General features: G+C 40.9%; 1 protein-coding gene across 1 annotated transcript in view; it reads left to right on the forward strand.

Annotated features, from left to right (window-relative positions):
• The first annotated feature begins 1,253 nt into the window (after nt 1-1,253).
• The window catches only part of NLRC4 (NLR family CARD domain containing 4), a 37,982-nt gene continuing 17,738 nt past the window's right edge, over nt 1,254-21,497 (forward strand). The window contains exons 1-5 of the mRNA XM_047853246.1: nt 1,254-1,454; nt 8,183-8,306; nt 11,334-11,594; nt 12,312-14,303; nt 19,555-19,647. Coding sequence (XP_047709202.1) covers nt 8,306; nt 11,334-11,594; nt 12,312-14,303; nt 19,555-19,647 — 2,347 coding nt within the window. The 5' untranslated portion in view covers nt 1,254-1,454; nt 8,183-8,305. The remainder of the gene's footprint in view (nt 1,455-8,182; nt 8,307-11,333; nt 11,595-12,311; nt 14,304-19,554; nt 19,648-21,497) is intronic.

The following is a 21,497-nucleotide window of genomic DNA, read 5'->3' on the forward strand; positions in this document are numbered from 1 at the left end:
ACAAAAATACAACATTTACGATCTCCAGGGGTTAAGACCTGATACATTTGGGTGGCCCACTATGACCACATTTCTATGTTTCCCCTTTTTATCCTGTATTATATAATTTGTTATTAAAAAGCAATATGAGTTTATTACAGAAAATTAGAATATACAGATAAGCAAGCAAAGAAGAAAATTTTTAATTACCATAATCCTACCTCCCCCCAGACTATTTATATAGTTTTTTCTCCATGAACATACATTTACATTAAAATTTAGGGGGTGCCTGGGTGGCTCAGTTGGTTAAGCATCCGACTTTGGCTCAGGTCATGATCTCGCGGTTCTTGAGTTCAAGCTCTGCACCCAAGTCTCTGCTGTCAGCATACAGCCTGCTTCAGATCCTCTGTCCCCCTTTCTCTGCCCCTAGCCTGCACTCTCTCCCTCTCTCTCTCTCTCAAAAATAAATAAACACACACAAAAAATTTAAAACCCAGCCAGTAGCACAGCCCTTGATCTCATATCAGAGAAACCCAGCTCACAAGCTGGAAAAGACTGCTGTTACTCCCATAGAAAACCCGACATGCAGAAAATGATTTAGGGGACAACTTAGCTATCCCCTTCTGTCAGGTGAACGTCAGAGTGCTCTTTTTGAACTAGGCAGTTAAGGAACATAAAAAGTTCATGGTAGTTTGTGCAAAGATAGAGGAAAGATTACACAAGAGTGTCATTTTCAAGAGAACTTCCGGGAGATTTCTCCATTTCCAGAGCTGAATGTCAGCTGGCTTCCTGGAGTCTGTGATCACAAGGTTTGAACGTGTGTGTGTCAGTGGAACCTATGGCTCTTCACATTGAGGAGAATGTCCCATGCATCCATTTGCTCTGTGCTAATGTTGCCCAGGACCCTGATGACCGAGAATATACATGTGCTAGAAGTCTGCTGGGATCCTTGGCACGGGTGGCTGTGACTGCAATAGCAATATGCTTTAGCCAACCCAACTGGCTCATTTAATTTCTCTCTCACTCATTTAATCATAAAAATTAGTATGTATTAAATGTTCAAAAACACTTTGCTTCATTTTAGCTATAGAATAAATAAACCAACAGAAGTAAGACTGATGTGTTGTGAATAATGAGTATAGTGTCTCATGAGTAATTCCTTTCCTGATGCGAATTTCTAGCTATTGTGCCTTTAAGGTTCACGGTCAGCTTCTTTCCCTTGCTACTTCTACTTCCTCTCATCTTCCCTTTCTGAACTGGTAGTTTTGGTATCCAAACCATTCTTACTACGCTTTGGAAAAAAAAAAAAAAAGGAACTTATGTTGGCCCTTCTCTTACAATACCCTACCACAGGGGCAGGGAGACATTCAACCCACACAACACTTTACGTGAAATGGGAAGCTAATAAGAAGAAACTTTATTTTGAAAGCCTCTTTTGATCCACCAAGAAGAGGGCAACTGGATTGCTCAGCCAGGTAACGTGGGGAGAGAGAAGGGGGTTTTAGGTGGGTTTCAGAATCAAATACTAAACTGTGGGTTTACATTCAATTAAAGCTTGGGTGTGGGGATATAAAAGGCTTACCACTGAAGAATGTGTTTTTGCATGGCTGGATTTGACTGCTGGGAAACTTTTAGGCTTGTTAGCCTGGTCTGCTGGGGTGTCATGAGATTACTTGGAATTGATGTTAAATGCACATTAAGTCAGAGAGGTGTGTTTTTCTATGAGACAAAGTGAAGGAAAGGACTTTGAAAAATACTTGTTGGACTTATAGAAAGGAAACCTACTCTTTTTCCTAAAAGTGTTGTGAGAGTCATAGGTCAGAACTGAAAAGGCCTGGGGGTGGGGGAGCTATGTAGTCCCTTCAGCCTCTGAATTCCTGGCAAGAAAGCTGATATCTGGAGAGAGAAGTGAAGGAAACTGCTGTTCACAGGACATCTATTATTGACAGTACTGACAGGGTCTCTACATACTTTCTCTCAGTTAATCCTTACAACCCTAGTTTAGAGAGGTGGAAACTGGCAGAGAGTTTAAATGACTGCTTCGGGGTGCCTGGTTGGCTCAGTTGGTTAAGTGACCTACTCTTGATTTTGGCTCAGGTCATGATCTCACTGTTCGTGGGTTTGAGCCCTGCATCAGGCTGCTTAGAATTCTCTCTCTCTCTTAAAATAAATAAACTTTTAAAAAAAAGATAGAACCACGTCTCCTGTCACTCTCTTAAAAGTTGGGCAAACTTCTCTGCTGTCTTATAGTCTGTTCAGGCCACCATCACAGAATACCACAGAAACAGAAAGCATTTTTCTCACAGTTCTTGAGGCTACAGTTCAAGATCAAAGTGTCAGAAGTTTTGGTTTCTCCTGAAACCTTCGTTTTCAAAAAAAATTTTTTTTAATATTTATTTTTGAGAGAGAGACAGAGCATGAGTGGGAGAGGGGCAGAGAGAGAAAGGGAGACACAGACTCCAAAGCAGGCCCCAGGCTCTGAGCTGTCAGCTCGGAGCTCCTTGCGGGGCTCGAACCCACAGACCGCAAGATCATAACCTGAGCCAAAGTCAGATGCTTAACCAACTGAGCCACCCAGGTGTCACCTGAAACCTTGGTTTTCGGACGGTTGCCTTCTCACTGTGTCCTCACATGGTCTCCACTGGGCAAGAATCCCTGGGGTCTCTCTTTGCGTGTACAAATCTTACCTTCTTATAGGACCCCAGTCAGATTGGATTAGGGCCCACCCTCATTATAACTTAATTACCTCTTTACAGGCCTTATTTCCAAATAGCCATAGAGTGAGTACTGGGGGTTAGAGCTTCAACATATGGATTTTGGGGAACATAATTCAGCTACAACACTAATAGTAAGAATAATATTTTCTAGTATCCAAACTGAATATGAATTTTTGGCAACTTCAGAATCAGCTGAGATGCCTGCCTGATGATCCACGTAGCAATTTTAATTCATTATTTTAGCAGACAAAGTGACTGATGGCCAACTCAGGGACTAGCTTATTGTGTTTACATGTGAATACAAGGATCTTCTTGGCTCCTTCCTCTATCTTCTTCCTCTTGTCTGTTCTCACTGAACTCTGCTTAGTCAGTGGAGGTCTGATACCTCCAAGACCCATACCTTTTTTGTGGGGGTAGAAAGGGAAGGAAGTTTACTGAGTCTTTTCTGTGTACTAAGGCCTCCCAGCTTAACAGTGGTAGAGCTGGAATTTGCACTCAGTCCTGACACCAAAATAGGCCCTTGCTCACACTCACGTGCTATCCTCATCCTTGCTTCCAGGCTGTAACCCCCCATGGCTCCTTCTCTATGCTGCCCCTCTGCCTAGAAATACCCTTCTGCCTTTACTGCCTGGTGAACTTTGGTTTCCTTCAAAACAACTCAAAAGTCACCTCTTCCAGGCAGAATTAAATATCCCTCCACAAGGGTTGCTCTAGAACACTGACCTTCAAAACTGCATTGACTGCCACTCGCGATAAGAAATACATCTTCTAAGGGCGCCTGGGTGGCTCAGTCAGTTGAGCGTCCTTCTTCGGCTCAGGTCATGATCTCGTGGTCTGTGAGTTTGAGCCCCACGTCGGGCTCTGTACTGACAGCTCAGAGCCTGGAGCCTGGTTTGGATTCTGTGTCTCCCTCTCTCTCTGCCCCTCCCCTGCTCATGCTCTGTCTCTCTCTCTGTCAAAAATAAACATTAAAAAAAATTTTTTTTAAAGAAATACATCTTCTATCAGTACCCAGTGCCAGGGTACATAAATAATTGAAATAAAACGTTCATGTGTTCTGATAGTTTTAATTCTATTTCATTAAAAATATATATCCTAAGGCACCTGCCTGGCTCAATCAGAGGAGCATGCGACTCTTAATCTTGGGGTTGTGTATTCGAACCCCACATTGGGTGTAGACATTACTTAAAATAAAAACAGAAATAAACTTAAGAAAAATTAAAAAACTAAAAATATATATACTAATTGTAACCCACTTAAGTTACTATCATGACCTGCTAATGAGTTGGCCGATTTGAAAAACTGCTCACAAAGATACTCTTTCTCGTTTTGACAACTTTTCTTGTTTCTCTCATCTCTGAAAGCCTCAGATCCTCCAGCTCTACATATAAATGTGCTGGGGTCCAGTTCTTTTCTGATACTGGTTCCTGAGAGGTTTCTGATTATCAGTTTCTACTCCTTCTGGGTTTCTACTCCAGGAAGTAGGACTTTCTGTATCTTCCTGTCTTTCTCTCCAGCCTGGGGGGGCACCTGTTTGCCCCAATTCTCTGACAGATCTAAAAAGAGGTGTTGATTTTCAGTTTAGGCAGTTACTTTTTACTTGGTATGCGGATGGAGTAATGACTTCTCTATACGCCAGACCAGAAAACAGAAGTCAAAAAGGCTTCCTTTAAAAATAGAAAGCAATAAGGGTGCCTGCGTGTCTTAGTTAAGCGTCCAACTCTTGCTTTCAGCTCAGGTCATGATCTCATGGTTTGTGAGGTTGAGCCTTGCATCAGGCTCCGCGCTGAGCATGGGGCCTTCTTGGGACTCTCTCTCCCTCTCTCTCTGCCTCTCCCTTGCTCACACACTCTCTCTCTCTCAAAATAAATAAAACATTAAAAAAATAGAAATCAATAATTTTTTTAACATCTATTTATTTTTGAGAGACACAGAGAAACAGGGTAGGGGCAGAGAGAGAAAGAGACACAGAATCTGAAGCAGGCTCCAGGCTCTGAGCTGTCAGCACAGAGCCCAATGCAGGTCTCAAACTCATGAACCTTGAGATCATGACCTGAGCTGAAGTCAGACACTTAACCGACTGAGCCACTCAGGCGCCCCAAGAGAAATCAGTAAAACTTTAAATTTATATGGAAATGCAAACAGTTCTTAAAAAAAAAATTGAAGAGTTTACACTACCTGATTTCAAGACTTATTATAAGGATGCAATAATCAAGACAGTGTGATAATGGCATAAGAACAGACATATAAATCAATGGAACAGAATAGAATCCAGAAGCAGATTCACAAATTCAACGGGTAAAGGATAATTTTTCAACCAATCATGCTGGAAAAATTGGACATCTCTATGGGGAAAAAAACAAACTTCAACTCTTCATCTTCATAAACAAAAACTATCCCCAAATGGATCAATGACCTAAATGTAAAAGCTAAAATTATAAAACCTCTACAAGAAAACTTAGGTGAAAATCTTTGTGGCTTGGGATAACAATGATTTTGTAGATAGGACACAAATAGCATGAACCAAAGAAGAAAAAATTAATAAGGTGGAATTCAGGGGCTCCTGGGTTACTCAGACTGTTAAACGTCCGACTCTTGATTTCAGCTCAGGTCATGATCTCATGGTTGTGCAATTGAGCCCCTTGTCCAGCTCCACACTGGGCTGGGTGTGGAGGCTGCTTGGGATTCTCGCTCTCCCTCTCCCTCTGCCCCTCTGCTGGGTGCGAGCTCAGGAGTGTGTACACATGCTCACTCTAGCTCTCTCTCTCTCTCTCTCTCTCTCTTTCTCTCTCTCTCTCAGTCCCACTATCTCTCTCTCAAAAAACAAACAAAGCCCCCCTCAAAAAAACAAAAAAAACACACCAAGGTAGAATTTATAAAAAGGAAAATGTTTTGTTTTCCAAAAGATACAAGGCCGTTGTATTAATAAAACCTTTGTATTAACCATGTTTTTAATATTTTATATTTTATGATGCTTGGCTTGCTCGGGGGTTTTGCTAGCTGGGAGAGCCTGTGCCTACCAGGGCTAACTAATTCCTAGAAACAGCGAAACACTTGTCTGTATGTGTGCCTTTCTTATGCAAAACAACTAATCCAAAGACATCCCCAACCACCAACTTTACTAACAGGCACCAAGCCATTATTCCCTTGCCTTAAATCACTCCAGAGTCACCATTATATCCCAGAGTTTGCCAAAATTATTCAAACTGTCTAATCCTAAACTTGTTCAAACTTGCCTGCCCTGCCTTACCATTTCTTCCTGTGAAAACTATAATGCAGGCTGTGGGCTAAGCTTTCTCCTTTTCTCCTGTCTCCTGATCAATTCCGGTGCTGCTCGGGCAGCCCTGTGTGATGTGGCGTCCCCTCCTTCTACTGGGAGTTGTAAGTAATAAAACTTCTTTTATTGGTATTGATCTCTCCATTTGGTCACTCCATTATCTCTATAAATTAATTCCTGGATACAATCAAAGCAACCACAGATTAGGAGAAAACACTCACAGTACATATAACCAACAAACAATTTATATCCAGAATCTATGAAGAACTCTTGAAAGTCAGTAATTAGAAGACAACTTAATTTGTAAAATGGGCAAAAGATCTGTACAGATACTTCACAGAAGATTTATGAAAGAATGATAAAGTACATGAAAAGATGTTCAACATCATTAAATGAAAATTAAAAATACATAATGAGATACCACTAAAATAAAAAAGATAGATAATGCCAAGTGTTGGTGAGAATTTGGAACAGTTGGAACTGTTAGTTTTACATGGTGGTAGGCATGTAAAATGGTAATAACCACTTTGAAAAATGGTTTGGCACCTTCTACAAAATTAACATACACTTGGGGCACGTGGGTGGCTCAGTTAAACACCGGACTTTGGCTCAGGTCATGATCTTACGGTTTGTGAATTTGAGCCACATATCAGGCTGTCTGCTGTCATACCAGAGCCTGCTTCAGACCCTCTGTCTCCCTCTCCCTGCCCCTCTCCCCACTCTCTCACGCACTCTTTCTCTCTCTCAAAAAATAAACATTAAAAAAATTAACATACACTTACCGTATGACTCAGAAATTCTACTTCTAGGTATTTATCCAAGAGAAATGAAAATACATGTCCATAAAGATAGTAATATATGAATGTTCATAGCAGTTTCACTCATTATAGCCACAAACTGGAAACAAATCAAATGCCAATCAATCAAATTGATAAATAAACTGATCTGTTTATACAATGGAATACTGCTCAATCAAAAAAGGACTCAACTACCAATAAATGCAAACAAGGCAAATCTCAAAAACATGATGGTAAGTGAAAGGAGCCAGACACAAGAGAGCATACTACATTTTTCCATTTATATGACTCTCTAGAACAGGTGAAACTAATTTACAGTTAAAGAAATTGATCAGTGGTTGCTTTGGTGAGGAATAGGAGGGATGGATTATACAAGGAAACTTTCTGCAGTGATAGAAATAGTCTAAATATAGACTGGGGTATTATTGACTTTGGTGTGTACATTTGTCAAAGCTCCTTGCATTTTATTGTCTGTAGTTTTTGTATCATATATAATTATATTTTAATATAATATAATAATATATACACACAAATGTGTTATATAATATATAATTATTATAATCATTAACATTTATTATATATAATAAACATATATACATCAAATACATAATATAATACCTGCATACAAATATACCATATATATGTATGTCTTGTATATAATTATACCTTAATGAGGTTGATATTTTTGTTTGTGTGTTGTTGTTGTTTTGTTTTGTTTTGAGAGAGAGAGAGAGTGTGTGAAAGCAGGGGAGAGAGGTACAGGGAGAGAGAGAGAGGAGAATTAAGCCTGGGATCATGACCTGAGCCCAAATCAAGAGTTGGACACTCAGCCAACTGAGTCACCCAGGAGCCCTAACAAGGTTGATTTTTTTTTATTAAAAAAATTTTTTTTTAATGTTTATTTATTTTTGAGAGGGAGACAGAGTGCGAGCAGGGGAGGGGCAGAGAGAGGGAGAGACGCAGAACCCTAAGCAGTCTCCGGGCTCTGAGCTGTCAGAGCCCAACGTGGGGCTCAAATTTGTCAACCAAGAGATCATGACCTGGGACAAAGTCAGATGCCAAACCAACTGAGCCACCCAGGCTCCCCAATGAGGTTGATTTTTTAAATGAAGCAGTTTAAGGGGCACCTGGCTAGCTCAGTAAGAAGAGTATGTGACGCTTGATCTCAGGGTTGTGAGTTCAAGCCCCACATTGGGTGTAGAGATAACTAAAACAAACAAACATAACTAAATAAAATGAATTAGTTTAAAACTTAACTGCTATAGAAAGGTCTGAAAACATATAGTAAATTAAAAAAACAAACAAACGAATGTCAAACAGTATATACAGTGTGTCCCTATTTGGTGTGGAAAAAAATAAGTACAAAAGTGACAATGGTTGCTGCCTGATAGCTTTTGGTTCTGTTTTGTTAGTTTTACAGAATGAGGAGCAGTTGTACAAAAAGAAGGGAACACTATTAGAATCATCTTTGACCTGTGCATTTGGAAATATCATCTATTGAGATATAGAAAAGTGAAAATCTTTTTTTCAGAACAAGTAAGTATACTAGAAATTAAATCTGCTTGGTTGTATAGTGTGCCACCAAATATGGATGATATTGAATGGGAAATCAATCTGTGTCTTCTCCCCAACAGTTATTTGTGAAATTCCCCATAAATATTCTGTGGTTTTGAGAATTCAGTTACAAACATGGCAACCCATGATAACCGGCACAACCCCACATAGAACAGGATTTACGCACAAAGAGTAACCAGGTGTATGTTTTAAAATGTTGGTCCCCTGCCATTCTCTATTCAGTCGCATCCTCCCAGCCAGACAGCAAAGAGCTACACCTGTCAAGATCATTATGAAGAAACATGGTGTGGACCCAAGTGGCAACCAAAATGTAATGCTTTCCACTTTGATGACTGGAGTGAGACCCGTGCTATCCAATATGGTAACCACTAGCCACATGTATCTATTTAAATGTGAATTTAAATAAATAAAAATTAAGTAAAATTTAAAATTCAGTTGCACAGTTGGGCGAGCCACATTTCAAGTGCTCAAGAGCCACCGTGGCTAGTGGTTACTCTACTGGACAGTGCAAACTGAGGACATGCCCATCATCTCAGAATATTGTACTGTATTAGCACTGGCCTAGATAGAATCTGATAAGAATGAATACTGAATGAATGAATTAATGAATGAATGAATTAATGAATGAATGAATAAGCAGCAGTGTTTTCACCTAATTACTTGATAAGAGAGGAGTATGGTAGTCCAGATAGGGGGAGGTACACCACGGTTAACAATAAGAATACCTTACAGTTACACAGCAGTGCACTTTTCAAATTTTAAAACATTTTTATGTATGTGACTTATGCGATTTTATTCAATCTTTCTCATCAGTCTTCCAAACAGAGAAAGTATCAATGTCTTAATTTTATAGCTAAAGAAATGTTAGTCTCAAACAGGCTAGCATTGGGTGCCTGGGTGGCTCAGTCAGTTAAGCGTCTGACTTCAGGTTATGATCTCATCATGATCTCACGGTTTGTGGAATTGAGCCCTATGTTGGGCTCTTTGTTGACAGCTCAGAGCCTGGAGCCTGCTTCAGAGTCTGTCTCCCTCTCTCTCTGCCCCTCCCCCACTTGTTCTCTCTCTCTCTCTCTCTCTCTCTCTCTCTCTCTCTCCCTCTCTCAAAAATAAATATTAAATAGAAATTTAAAAAGGCTAGCCTTGTGAAAAGCCTTGTGAAAAGCCTTGTGAAAAGGCTAGTCTCTAGGCCTCTCTGAGGTGACATTTCTTTGACTATCCAATGAAGAGCCTGGCTAGACTCAGACTCAAGGGTCATCTCTGTAGGGATGCTGCAGAAGCCAAGAGGACAGATGAGACCCTGGAGGGGAGAGGTAAGACTCGCTGACAGGTCATGTGCACTGTCATCTGGTACCATTCCAACTGAGGTTAGTGGTAGAAACTGAGACGGACAGAAAGGGAAGCTGGGTGAAATCCTGGGGATCGGAATGAGTGCCAGATGGTGCCTTTCAGACCAGAGAGGCCTTGGGGTCTTCAGGAGGAGCACATCATTTATATGAGATGAGCTTAGGGGCGCCTGGGTGGCGCAGTCGGTTAAGCGTCCAACTTCAGCCAGGTCACGATCTCGCGGTCTGTGATGGCTCAGAGCCTGGAGCCTGTTTCCGATTCTGTGTCTCCCTCTCTCTCTGCCCCTCCCCCGTTCATGCTCTGTCTCTCTCTGTCCCAAAAATAAATAAATGTTGAGATGAGCTTAAGATCTGAAAAGCAGGAGCAGCCTAATACAGGAAGAAAACTAGTGCAGACAGTGCCCAAGAGTGAAAAACCAGGGAGACATTTCTCCAAGCTGTGAACGGCTGCTTAGGTGCAGTGTAGTCTGCATCTGAGAGTTAGATCTCAGAGAGCTGGAAACAGAAGTGTACAGCTTCTCCGGGAACTTGGAGAGGTGCCAGAGCTCACCCCTGGTACAGACGACTGTTTTGCACACATACTCTACAGAAAAGACCAAATTCTATGGGAGGTAAAATGTGCTACTCCTTTGAGTGGTGACAGCAGAATCGTTGGCTAAAAACAGTAAGTAACGTATTGAGCTATTCTTTTGTATGAGATATTATACAGGAATTCTCGTAACTTCATAAGTTCAATAGTGTTCCCAGCTCCAGTGTGACAGGTAAGCAACCAGGGCTGGAGTGGAGCTGGTTCTTACTGTTTAGTGAGACCTGTTGAATTTTCATGATTTTTCTTAGCCAGCTGACATGTTATTAGCTTGAAATCAGCCATGGCAAAAATATTTCTACCATGGAGATTGGTGACATGCTACAAATTAGGGCCTTTACCCCCAGAGAAAAAGGGTGTTTACATATCTATATATCTATATATCTATATCTATATCTATCTATCTATCTATCTATCTATATGAAATAGACTCTTTAATGTTTGTTTATTTTTGAGAGAGAGAGAGAGAGAGAGAGAGAGCGTGGGGGAGGGGCAGAGAGAGAGGGAGACACAGAATCCAAAGCAGGCTCCAGGTTCTGAACTGTCAGCACAGAGCCCGACACGGGGCTGAACCCACAAACTGCGAAGTCATGACCTGAGCCAAAGTCAGATGCTTAACCGACTGAGCCCCCCAGGCATCCCAAGTGTGTTCAATATTTAGCAGCACAGCACTGAAATAGGCTCAGAGAGATTTAGCAACTTGCTGAGGTTACACCGATGGTAACAACTAGCAGATCCTAAGCCAGTTTCATTATTCTAAAGCCCACAGTCTTACCACTATGACCTCCCTAGAGACCCTTTTATATTGGGGCACAAGATTGGTCCCCTTACTTCATGACCAAAGAAACACCATGTTGCTCAATAAAAACTCTGGGATTGAGGGTGAGGGTTTTGCAGAGCTTTTCTTGAGGGCCTGGAATTCAAACATTTGACATTTCCATAGCTCAAGGTGGGTCCAGAGGGGGAAAACTGCATGACCCTACTGCTCTGTCAACAGGATGCTGAGATGTACATTTTACGTAAATAAATCGATGTGCGTGTTTTCCCCCATCTCCTCAGTGAATTTCATAAAGGAGAATAGTCAAGTGCTCATTCAAAGGATGGGAATGACTGTTATAAAGCAAATTGTGGACGAGCTATTTGTGTGGAATGTTCTGAATTACGAAGAAGTAAGTGTCATTTGCTGTGAGAAGGTTGAGCAGGATGCTGCAAGAGGGATCATTCACATGATTCTGAAGAAGGGTTCGGAATCCTGTAACCTCTTTCTCAAATCTCTTGAAAAATGGAACTATCCCCTGTTTCAGGACTTGAATGGACAAAGTAAGTATCAGTTTTCTTGTATCTGTTCTACAAACAGAATAAACCATGGAGAAGATTCATAATCCCCACGAGAGAGCCTCTGCCCTCCTCCCTCCTTACATCACTGGGTAGTGGGTTTTGGTTCTGCGAAGGAAAAAGTCAGACACTCTCAGAAAAAACTCCCATTATATCCCTTGTTGGTGAAGCCAAATAAGTAATGCCAGGGTCAGGGATTAATGATTTAGTAAAGACTCATTTCAAAATCAAACTGGATAATGAAGGCACTTAAATTAATGCAGTCATGGTTCTTGACATTCCTTAGGCCAATGCGGAATTGTTTTTAATAATATTATCATTAAATAATAACTTGTATTTTGTTTTATGATAGATTTTAATCAAGGTTAAGGCTTGATCTGGGGAAAGTTACCCCTAACCACCCCTCACGGCCCACACCACCCCACACCACCCCACTATTCTCACACACTTTCGAACTTAACCCAAACATAGACTCCTATTTCCAATTGACTGCTGCAAAGACCATGTGGTGGAAAGAAGGAAACAGAAGACAAAAGGGGAAGAGTAAATATTTGTAACCCTTTGTGCCAGCTCAGAACTGGAGAAGGAAAGTAAAGTCACCAATAGAGTATTCCCAACATAAATCCCTCTTCATCCTCCTGAAAACTTAAGTTCTGGGGAAACACAGAATTGGGTCCTCTAACCTTACCTCTTCTCTAACAGGTCTTTCTAAGCAGATGTCAGAAGAAGTCTTAGATGATTTGGCTCAGAGTCTAAAGTATTTATACAATACTCCATCTTTCCTGAACTTCTATCCTCTGGGTGAAGACTTCGACATTATTTTTAATTTGAAAAGCACCTTCACAGAACCTGTTCTATGGAAGAAGGACCATCACCATCACCGATTGGAGCAGCTGACCCTGGATGGGCTGCTAGACACTCTTCAGAGTCCCTGCATCATTGAGGGGGAATCAGGCAAAGGGAAGTCCACTCTGCTGCAGCAAATCGCCATGCTCTGGGCTTCCGGAACGTGTGGGGCTCTCACCAAGTTCAAATTAGTCTTCTTTGTCCGTCTGAGCAGGGCCCAGGGTGGGCTCCTTGAAACTCTGTGTGATCAACTCCTGGATATACCTGACACCATCAGGAAGCAGACTTTCATGGCCATGCTGCTGAAGCTACGGCAGAGAGTTCTGTTTCTTCTTGATGGCTACAATGAATTCAAGGCCCAGAACTGCCCAGAGATTGAAGCCCTCATAAAGGAGAACCACCGCTTCAAGAATACGGTCATTGTCACCACGACCACTGAGTGCCTGAGACACATCAGGCAGTTTGGTGCCCTGATTGCCGAGGTAGGGGACATGACAGAGGACAGTGCCCAGACTCTCATCCGAGAAGTGCTGATGAAGGAGCATGCTGAAGGCTTGTTGCTCCAAATTAGGAAATCCAGATGCTTGAGGAACCTGATGAAGACCCCTCTCTTCGTGGTCATCACTTGTGTAATCCAGATGGGGGAAAGCGAGTTCCACTCCTACACACAAACAACACTGTTCCACACCTTCTATGACCTGCTGATACAGAAGAACAAGTACAAACTTAAGGGGCTGGCTGCAGGTGACTTCGCTCAGAGCCTGAACCACTGTGGAGACCTAGCTCTGGAGGGTGTGTTCTCCCACAGGTTTGATTTCCAACCGGAGGACATGTCCAGTGTGAACGAGGATGTCCTACTGACAACTGGACTTCTCTGTAAATACACAGCTCAACAGTTCAAGCCAAAGTATAAATTCTTTCATAACTCCTTCCAGGAGTACATAGCAGGACGCAGACTCAGCAGTTTGCTGAAGTCTCAAGAGCCAGAGGAAGTGACCAAGGGGAAAGGTTATTTGCAGAAAATGGTTTTCATTTCAGACATTACATCCAAGTATAGCAACCTGCTCCTGTACACATGTGGATCATCTCCTGAAGCCACCAGGACTGTTCTGGAACACCTTGCAGCAGTGTATCAACATGGCAGCCTCCTTGGGCTCTCTGTCACCCAGAAGCCTCTCTGGAGGCAGGAGTCTATACAAAATGTGAAAAACACCACCGTGCAAGAAACTCTGAAAGCCATAAACATCAGTTCCTTTACAGAGTGTGGCATTAATCTATTCCATGAGAGTATATCCAAATCAGACCTGAGTAAAGAATTTGAAGCTTTCTTTTGTGGCAAAAGCTTATATATCAACTCAGAGAACATCCCCGATTACTTATTTGACTTCTTTGAACACTTGCCTAATTGTGCAAGTGCTCTGGACTTCATTAAACTGGACTTCTACGGAGAAGCTATGGCTTTGAGGGACACGACCACAGAAGACACAAGCAGGACTCAGGAAGGGTCCTCAGAAACCTACATTCCCAGCAGGGCTGTGTCTTTGTTCTTCAACTGGAAGCAGGAATTCAAGACTCTGGAGGTCACACTCCGGGACTTCAGCAAGTTGAATAAACAAGATATCAAATATCTGGGAAAGATATTCAGTTCTGCTAAAAACCTCAGATTGTGCATTAAGAGATGTGCTGGTGTGGCCGGAAGCTTTAGTTTGGTCCTCCGCACCTGTAAGAACATTTATTCTCTCATCCTGGAAGCCAGTCCACTCACCATAGAAGATGAGCAGCATATCACATCCGTGACAAACCTAAAAACCTTGAGTATTCAGGACCTACAGACTCCACGGCTTCCAGGTATTACAAACATCAGCAGTTTAAGCTATAATCAAGCCTGTTTGGGTGCCATGGAAATATTAGATATCATACAGTTTTGCTTTAAATTTTCTAATAGTTTCTTTTTTATTTTTAAAAAATTTTAATGTTTATTTTTGAGAGAGAGAAAGAGAGAGACAGAGCATGAACAAGGGAGGGGCACAGAGACAGAGAAAGAGAGAGACAGAATCCAAAGCAGGCTCCAGGCTCTGAGTTGTCAGTGCAGAGCCCAACCTGGGGCTCGAACTCATGAAGCACGAGATCGTGACCTGAGCCAAAGTCAGATGTTTAGCCGACTGAGCCACCCATGGGTCCCTGAATTTTCTAAAAGTTTCAACCAGATGTCAGGACTTGGAAGAGAGGTAGGAGGACTGAGCAAGAGAGGTCCATAAGGGGGTAGACTGTCATATGGGGAGGCCCTAGGGAGAATTCCCAGAGCTGAAGCTATACGGTCTGACTGAATGGCAATATAGTTTATATGGTAGTGTGTGTGTGTGTGCGCGCGCGTGCGTGCGTCCATGTGAGGTAGGTTAAGCTCATCTTCACTGACCTGTCCCCCTTCTCCATCTCCATCCATTACCCACTGCTTCCCTGCCAAATGGCACCCCTCCCCACTTCAATTCTGGGAGGAAATCCAGCCTGTAAACTCATCACTTGCAGGAGCTGGTAGCTAATTGTGTTGCTGGATTCTCATCCAGGAGATTGCAGAGCATACCCCGCCCCCCCAACGCCAACTATATTTCATTCTGAAAAAAGATTGTGGGGACAGATTTTGTCTAACATGAAGAAATTTCAGATCTCAGACACATACAAGTTGAGCCAATCTTTCTGAATAAAGGCAAATTTTCCCCAAATGCAAAATACTATTAAAGGTGAATGTCTGCCTTACCTGTACAGACCAGCTTTACCTGTGTAGACCAGCCTGTTGACTCGAACAGGGGATACTTTGTGGTGTGAACCTACAGGCTGGCAGGAGCCTTGCTCTACTTGACTGTAATCCAAGATTACTTTTCATTTGCAATAGATTTCTCATCAAGCTCTGCCTCATCTGTCACCCTGTAAAGGAAATTTCATATCACTTTAAAAATCTAGAATTTGGGGGCGCCTGGGTGGCTCAGTTGGTTAAGCGTCCGACTTCAGCTCAGGTCACGATCTTGCGGTCTGTGAGTTCGAGCCCCGCGTCGGGCTCTGGGCTGATGGCTCAGAGCCTGGACCTGCTTCTGGTTCTGTGTCTCCCTCTCTCTCTGCCCCTGCCCTGTTCATGCTCTGTCTCTCTCTGTCTCAAAAATAAATAAACGTTAAAAAAATTTTTTTTTAAAAATCTAGAATCTGGGGCGCCTGGGTAGCTCAGTTGGTTAAGTGACTCTTGATTTCCACTACTGGTTCATGGAATTGAGCCCTTGGTGGGGCTCTGAGCTAACAGTATGGAGTCTGCTTGGGATTCTCTCTCTCCTTCTCTCTCTACCCCTCCCCCACCTCGATAAGTAAATATTTTGAAAAATCTAGAATCTCTTGCACAGATAATCTTTGCAACCTTCTACTTAATGCAGGAATCCCTTCCATAAGGTTCGGCATAGTCACCAAGACTTCATTTAGATTACCTTCTGTGTCAGGAAGTTCACTATCTCCTCTTGATGGCTATTCCTTTCTGCTGATCTTGCAAACTGTCACCTCTATGCTGAATTTAGCCTACATATTATGTAGAGTTTTCTTTTGAATGTTTGCCAATATTTTGTTCTTAATTTTTAAAATTTATTTTTTAAGTAATATATTCATATGATTCAAATTATAAAACAATCTACAGTGAAACCTCCTTCCCTTTCACATCCCCCAGCCATGACCCTTCTGCCGGAGTTGTCAGCATTTTGACATTGGGAGATTGCAGTGTGAAAACACAGGTTACTCATTTCTCTTGACAATTGTAGGTCCAGCAACTGTGGGCCTGCATCTTCACTTGGTAACAATTGGTAGAGCTTCATGAACTTCTCCTGTGCCCTTTGGACAAGATACATAATATCCACGTGGGCACAGTGCCCACCTGTTCTACTTCTTGGAATGACATTATCTCCCTGGACTTGTTGACATTTGAGTTTGTAATCAGTGCTCACTCTTTCTTATAGCTAAAAATTCAGTTCCCTGACATTTCTACCCAAGGTTGATTTCTATTTTTGCCCTCCACATCTCTTCAGAATATTCCTAGTTCATCTGTTTCTTTGCTGAATAGTATTACATTATATGGACATGCCACAGTTTATCTCATCACCTCTGAAAGACACGTAGGTTATTTCCAGTTTGGGCGATTATAAACAGAGATACTATAAATGTTTGTATGCAGGTTTTTGTGTGAAACACAAGTTTTCAAATCACTCAGGTAAATACCTAGGAGTGGGATTGCTAAGCCATATGACAAGTGTTTAACTTTTTTTTTTTAAGTTTATTTATTTTCAGAGAGAAAGAGAGCAAGCACAAGTTGGGGAGGGGCAGAGAGAGTAGGGAGAGAGAATCCCAAGCAGGCTCGGCACTGTCAGCACAGAGCCTGATGTGGATCTTGAACTCACAACCAAGAAATCTTGACCTGAGCAGAAATCAAGAGTCAGATTCTTAACCCACTGAGCCACCCAGACACTCCCAACTTTTTTTTAAATGTTAATTTATTTTTGAGAGAACGCAAGCAGGGGAGAGGCGGGTGGGGACAGAAGATCTGAAGCGGGCTCTGTGCTGACAGCAGCGAGCCTGATGTGAGGCTCAAACTCATGGTCACTACCTGAGCCGGAGTCAGACGCTCAACTGACTGAACCACCCACGTGCCCCTCGTGCTTGTTTAACTTTTTAAGAAACTTCCACGCTATTTTCCAGTTTGTACCATCTGACATTTCCAATAGCGATATATGAGGGGTTTAGCTGCTCTGCATTCTCACTAGCACTTACCATCCTGTCTGTGTGTGTGTGTGTTTTATTTTTGTCATTCTACAATCGCCTTAAAATAAGAAAAAAAAAATTGACAACACCAAGTGCTGACGAGGATGTAGAGCAACTGGAACTCTGGGTGTAGTGTTCTTTCATCATACTTATCTGATAAAATAGAAAACTCTTTATAGGTTTGTTTGCCAACTATATACCTCTTTGGCCAAGTATCTTAAGTTTTCATCCATCTGTTGATTAGGTAATTTATCTTCTTAATGTTGAGTTTTGAGTGTTCTTTATATGCTCAAATATGTATGAAGAATACCAGTCCTTTGTCAGATAAGTGATTTGAAAACATTTTCTCCCAATCTGTAGCTAGTCTTTTCATTTTTTAAAAAATTTTTAATATTTATTTATTTTTGAGAGAGACAGAGACAGAGCATGAGTCGGGGAGGGGCAGAGAGAGAGGGAGACACTGGATCTGAAGCAGGCTCCAGGCTCTTGAGCTGTCAGCACAGAGACCGACGCAGGGCTCAAACCCATGGACAATGGGATCATGACCTGAGCTGAAGCCGGACACTTAACCGACTGAGCCACCCAGGTGCCCCTAGTCTTTTCATTCTCTTAATAGCATCTTTCATAGAACAAAAATTTTAGATTTAGTTGCAGTCATTTTTTTCTTGTACAAATCAAGCTTTTGGTGTCATGTCTAAAAACTTTTTGCCTAACCCCAGGTCATGAAGATTTTCTCCTACCTTTTTTTCTTAAAGTTTACATTGACATTTATGATCCATTTGGGTTAATGTTTATATAAAATATGATGCTTAGATCAAGGTTCATTTTTCTTGCATATGGATATCCAGTTGTTCTATTCATTGAAATGACTATTCTTTCATGTTTGAATTGCCTTTGTACTTTTGTCCAAAACCATTTGGCTGTGATTATGTTGGCTGTGTTTCTGGACTCTATTTGCCTATTGATCCATCAATTGCCAGTACCCTTGTCTATTCCTTGATAATTTCATCTTGTCTTAGTAACTGTAGCTTTATAGGAAGTCATAAAATTGAATAGTGTTGTTTCTACAACTTTATTCTTTTTCAGAATTGTTTTTTATATTCTGATTCCTTTGGCTTTCACATTGTTTATATAATCAAAAACTTCCTGGATATTGGTTGGAATTATATTAAATCTATAGGCCATTTTAGGGAGAATTGATAACTTTATTTTGTTGAATGTTTCAATCCATGAGCATGGTTTCTCTTTCCATTTATTTAGATTTTCTTTTATTTCTTTTATCATAATTTATAGTTTTCATCATGTTCATCCTGCATATGTTTCATCAGATTTACACTTAACTTTTTGATTCTTTTGGAGTTACTATAAATGGAATTTTAAAAAATTGGTTGCCAAATATTTATTGCTACTATATAGAAATGCAATAGATTTTTGTGTATCAATCTTATAATCTACACATTTGCTACACTCACTTCATGTCACTTCCAAAAAGAACAGGTTTATTTCTTCCTTTCCAATTTGTTTTTATTTTATTCTCTTGCCTTATTGCACTGATTATGACTTGCAGTGCAATGTTGAATAGGAGGGGTGAGAGTGAACATCCTCCCTTGTTCCTGATGTTAGCAACAAAGCATTCAGACTTTCACCAGTAAGTATGATATCAACTGTAGTTTTTTTGTAGATGACTTTTATCAGGTTGAAGAAATTTCCTTCTATTCCTAGGTTGCTGAGAATTATTATGGATGTATGTCAGATAATGTCAAATGTTTTTTTCTGCATCAACATACTTGATCATGTAGTTTTTCTTCTTTAGATTAATACATTGAATTACATACAATGATATCCAAATATCGAAACAGCTCTGCATTCTCTGTATAAAGCCCACTTGGTGGTTGTATAATATTCTTTTTATATATGGTTGAGTTCTTTAGTAATATTTTATTGAGGATTTTGCTTCTATGTTCATGAATTATACTCGTCTTAAGTTTTGTTTTATTCTCTTGGTCTGGGATTTATATCATTTAATGATAGCACCATGAAAACCTTACAAGTCTTATTATTAAATTTCCAAGTATTTGGAAATTTCCTTGTTATCTTTCTGTTATTATTTTCTAGTCTAACTCCATTATATTCGGAGAACATGCTTTTAGCTAAAGAAGATGCCCATCTCTGACCAAAAAAAAACAAAAGCAAAACACTCTTGTGTCAATTTCAGGAGCATTTCTTGCCCATGGAGCAGCTAAAATTTTTTGATTGGTAACAAAAATCTAGTAAATGACAAATGAAGATAGTCAATTCTTTTTTCTTTTTCCAGGTGGTCTGACTGACAGCTTGGGTAATTTGAAGAATCTTATGAAGCTCATACTGTACAACATTAAGATGAATGAAGAAGATGCTATAAAATTAGGTCAGATTTTTATTTTCTTTGTTATTTTTATTAATGTAAGTTTGATAATAAGAACAGTTAACTTAAGACTCCTAGACACTGGTTGTGTCTGTATAAGGCAAGGATGCCTTTATCTACTTGTGTTACATTGATTTTCTAGACGTTTTTCTCCATGGCCATTCCAATCCTTCAGCACCATTTTATGTAAATTGCACACACGTAGACTGTAACGCTTTGGGGGACAGAAGCCATGATATGTTTTTATCTTCCTGGCTGATTGACTATGTTTATATTTGAAGCATAGAAACAGTATAAAAAAGTTTATACTGTGGTTTCATAATTAAATAAAGCTTTGTAAATGGAATGGAACACAAGAAGGAATGTGGACCAAGAAAACCCAAACAGTACGAGCAGAATGTGTGGTTTGTCACAGGGAGCCAGCCTCTCCAGGACAGGGAGAATTCCCATTGAAGCTGTTTTCCTCCAGTGTCCCTGCTTTCTGCCCCCTCCCCCATGGCTCTTTTTCCCCCCACTGTTTGAGCCCTCAGTTAAATGTTCCTCAGCCTTATTCTTTTTTTATTCTGCTTCCTGCCTAAAGACAACCTTATCCTACAAGTGAAAAATGGCTGCCCTTTTTTTCATTACATGGCCTATATAAGAATAATCAGATTAATTCAGTGTTCAATAAACATCTGTTGCATGCTTATAAATTACTCAGAGTATTAGAGCTGGAAGGAGCCTCAGAGCATCTAGTTCAACTCTCTCATTTTACTGCCACTGAAACCTAGAACAGTTTATTGACTTGCGCAATAATTGGTACAAAGGGTTCACTAATTGGTACAAAGGGTTCAAAAATACCTATCTCAGATGATCTGGTCCCCAGGAACCAGTCTGGGGCAGGGGGCGCCTGGGTGGCTCAGTTAGTTAAACATCTGACTCTTAATCTCAGCTCAGGTCTTGATTTCAGGGTTCCGAGTTCAAGCCCCACGTTGGGTTCTGTTCTGGGTATGAAGCCTACTTTAAAAACAAAAAAAGGTGGGGCGCCTGGGTGGCGCAATCGGTTAAGCGCCTGACTTCAGCCAGGTCACGATCTCGCGGTCCGTGAGTTCAAGCCCTGCGGCAGGCTGATGGCTTGGAGTCTGTTTCCGATGCTGTGTCTCCCTCTCTCTCTGCCCTTCCCCCGTTCATGCTCTGTCTCTCTCTGTCCCAAAAATAAATAAAAAACGTTGAAAAAAAAATTAAAAAAAAAAAGAAAAGGAACCTGTCTGAGCTTAAATAGACAAATCTAAATTTATTGTTTATTAAAGGGTTACTATGCATAGGTTAGACACTACACTAGGTACTTTTACATACCTGTTCTCATTGGATCCTCATAATAGTCCCAGGGCATAGGTATAATTATCCCTAAATCCACAGCCAAAATGTTGAATAACCTGTCCAAGGTTACACAATTAAAGTATGGGATCCAGGAATCAAACTGACTGCAAAGCTCATGTTCACAACCCCTAAACTATATAGTTGACTATAAACAGTTACACTAGAAGCACACCAAGCACTAGAAGTCCCCATGCTACCCCTCTGAATTTAGACTCCACCCCTCCCAAAATTTGGGGGGAGATTAAGAGAAAGTGCTCATTCAGAATATTTCATCCTCATCCTACCAAAAATATGGTAAAAGGCACACATTGATATGCATTAAAATACTGCCCATTTACTATAGTTTTTCTCATGTTACTGAGAGAATGACCTCCACATAGGTGACCTTGGTATGGTCCAGGAGATTGGAGAGTAATGGTTGAAAGAAGAACAACTCTCTTCAGCTTTTATAACTCAAGGTCTCTAGAGACAGAGTGTGGCAAGATCTGTGTGCA

The sequence above is a fragment of the Prionailurus viverrinus genome, chromosome A3, assembly GCF_022837055.1.
Source record: "Prionailurus viverrinus isolate Anna chromosome A3, UM_Priviv_1.0, whole genome shotgun sequence".
Classification (NCBI taxonomy): domain Eukaryota; kingdom Metazoa; phylum Chordata; class Mammalia; order Carnivora; family Felidae; genus Prionailurus; species Prionailurus viverrinus.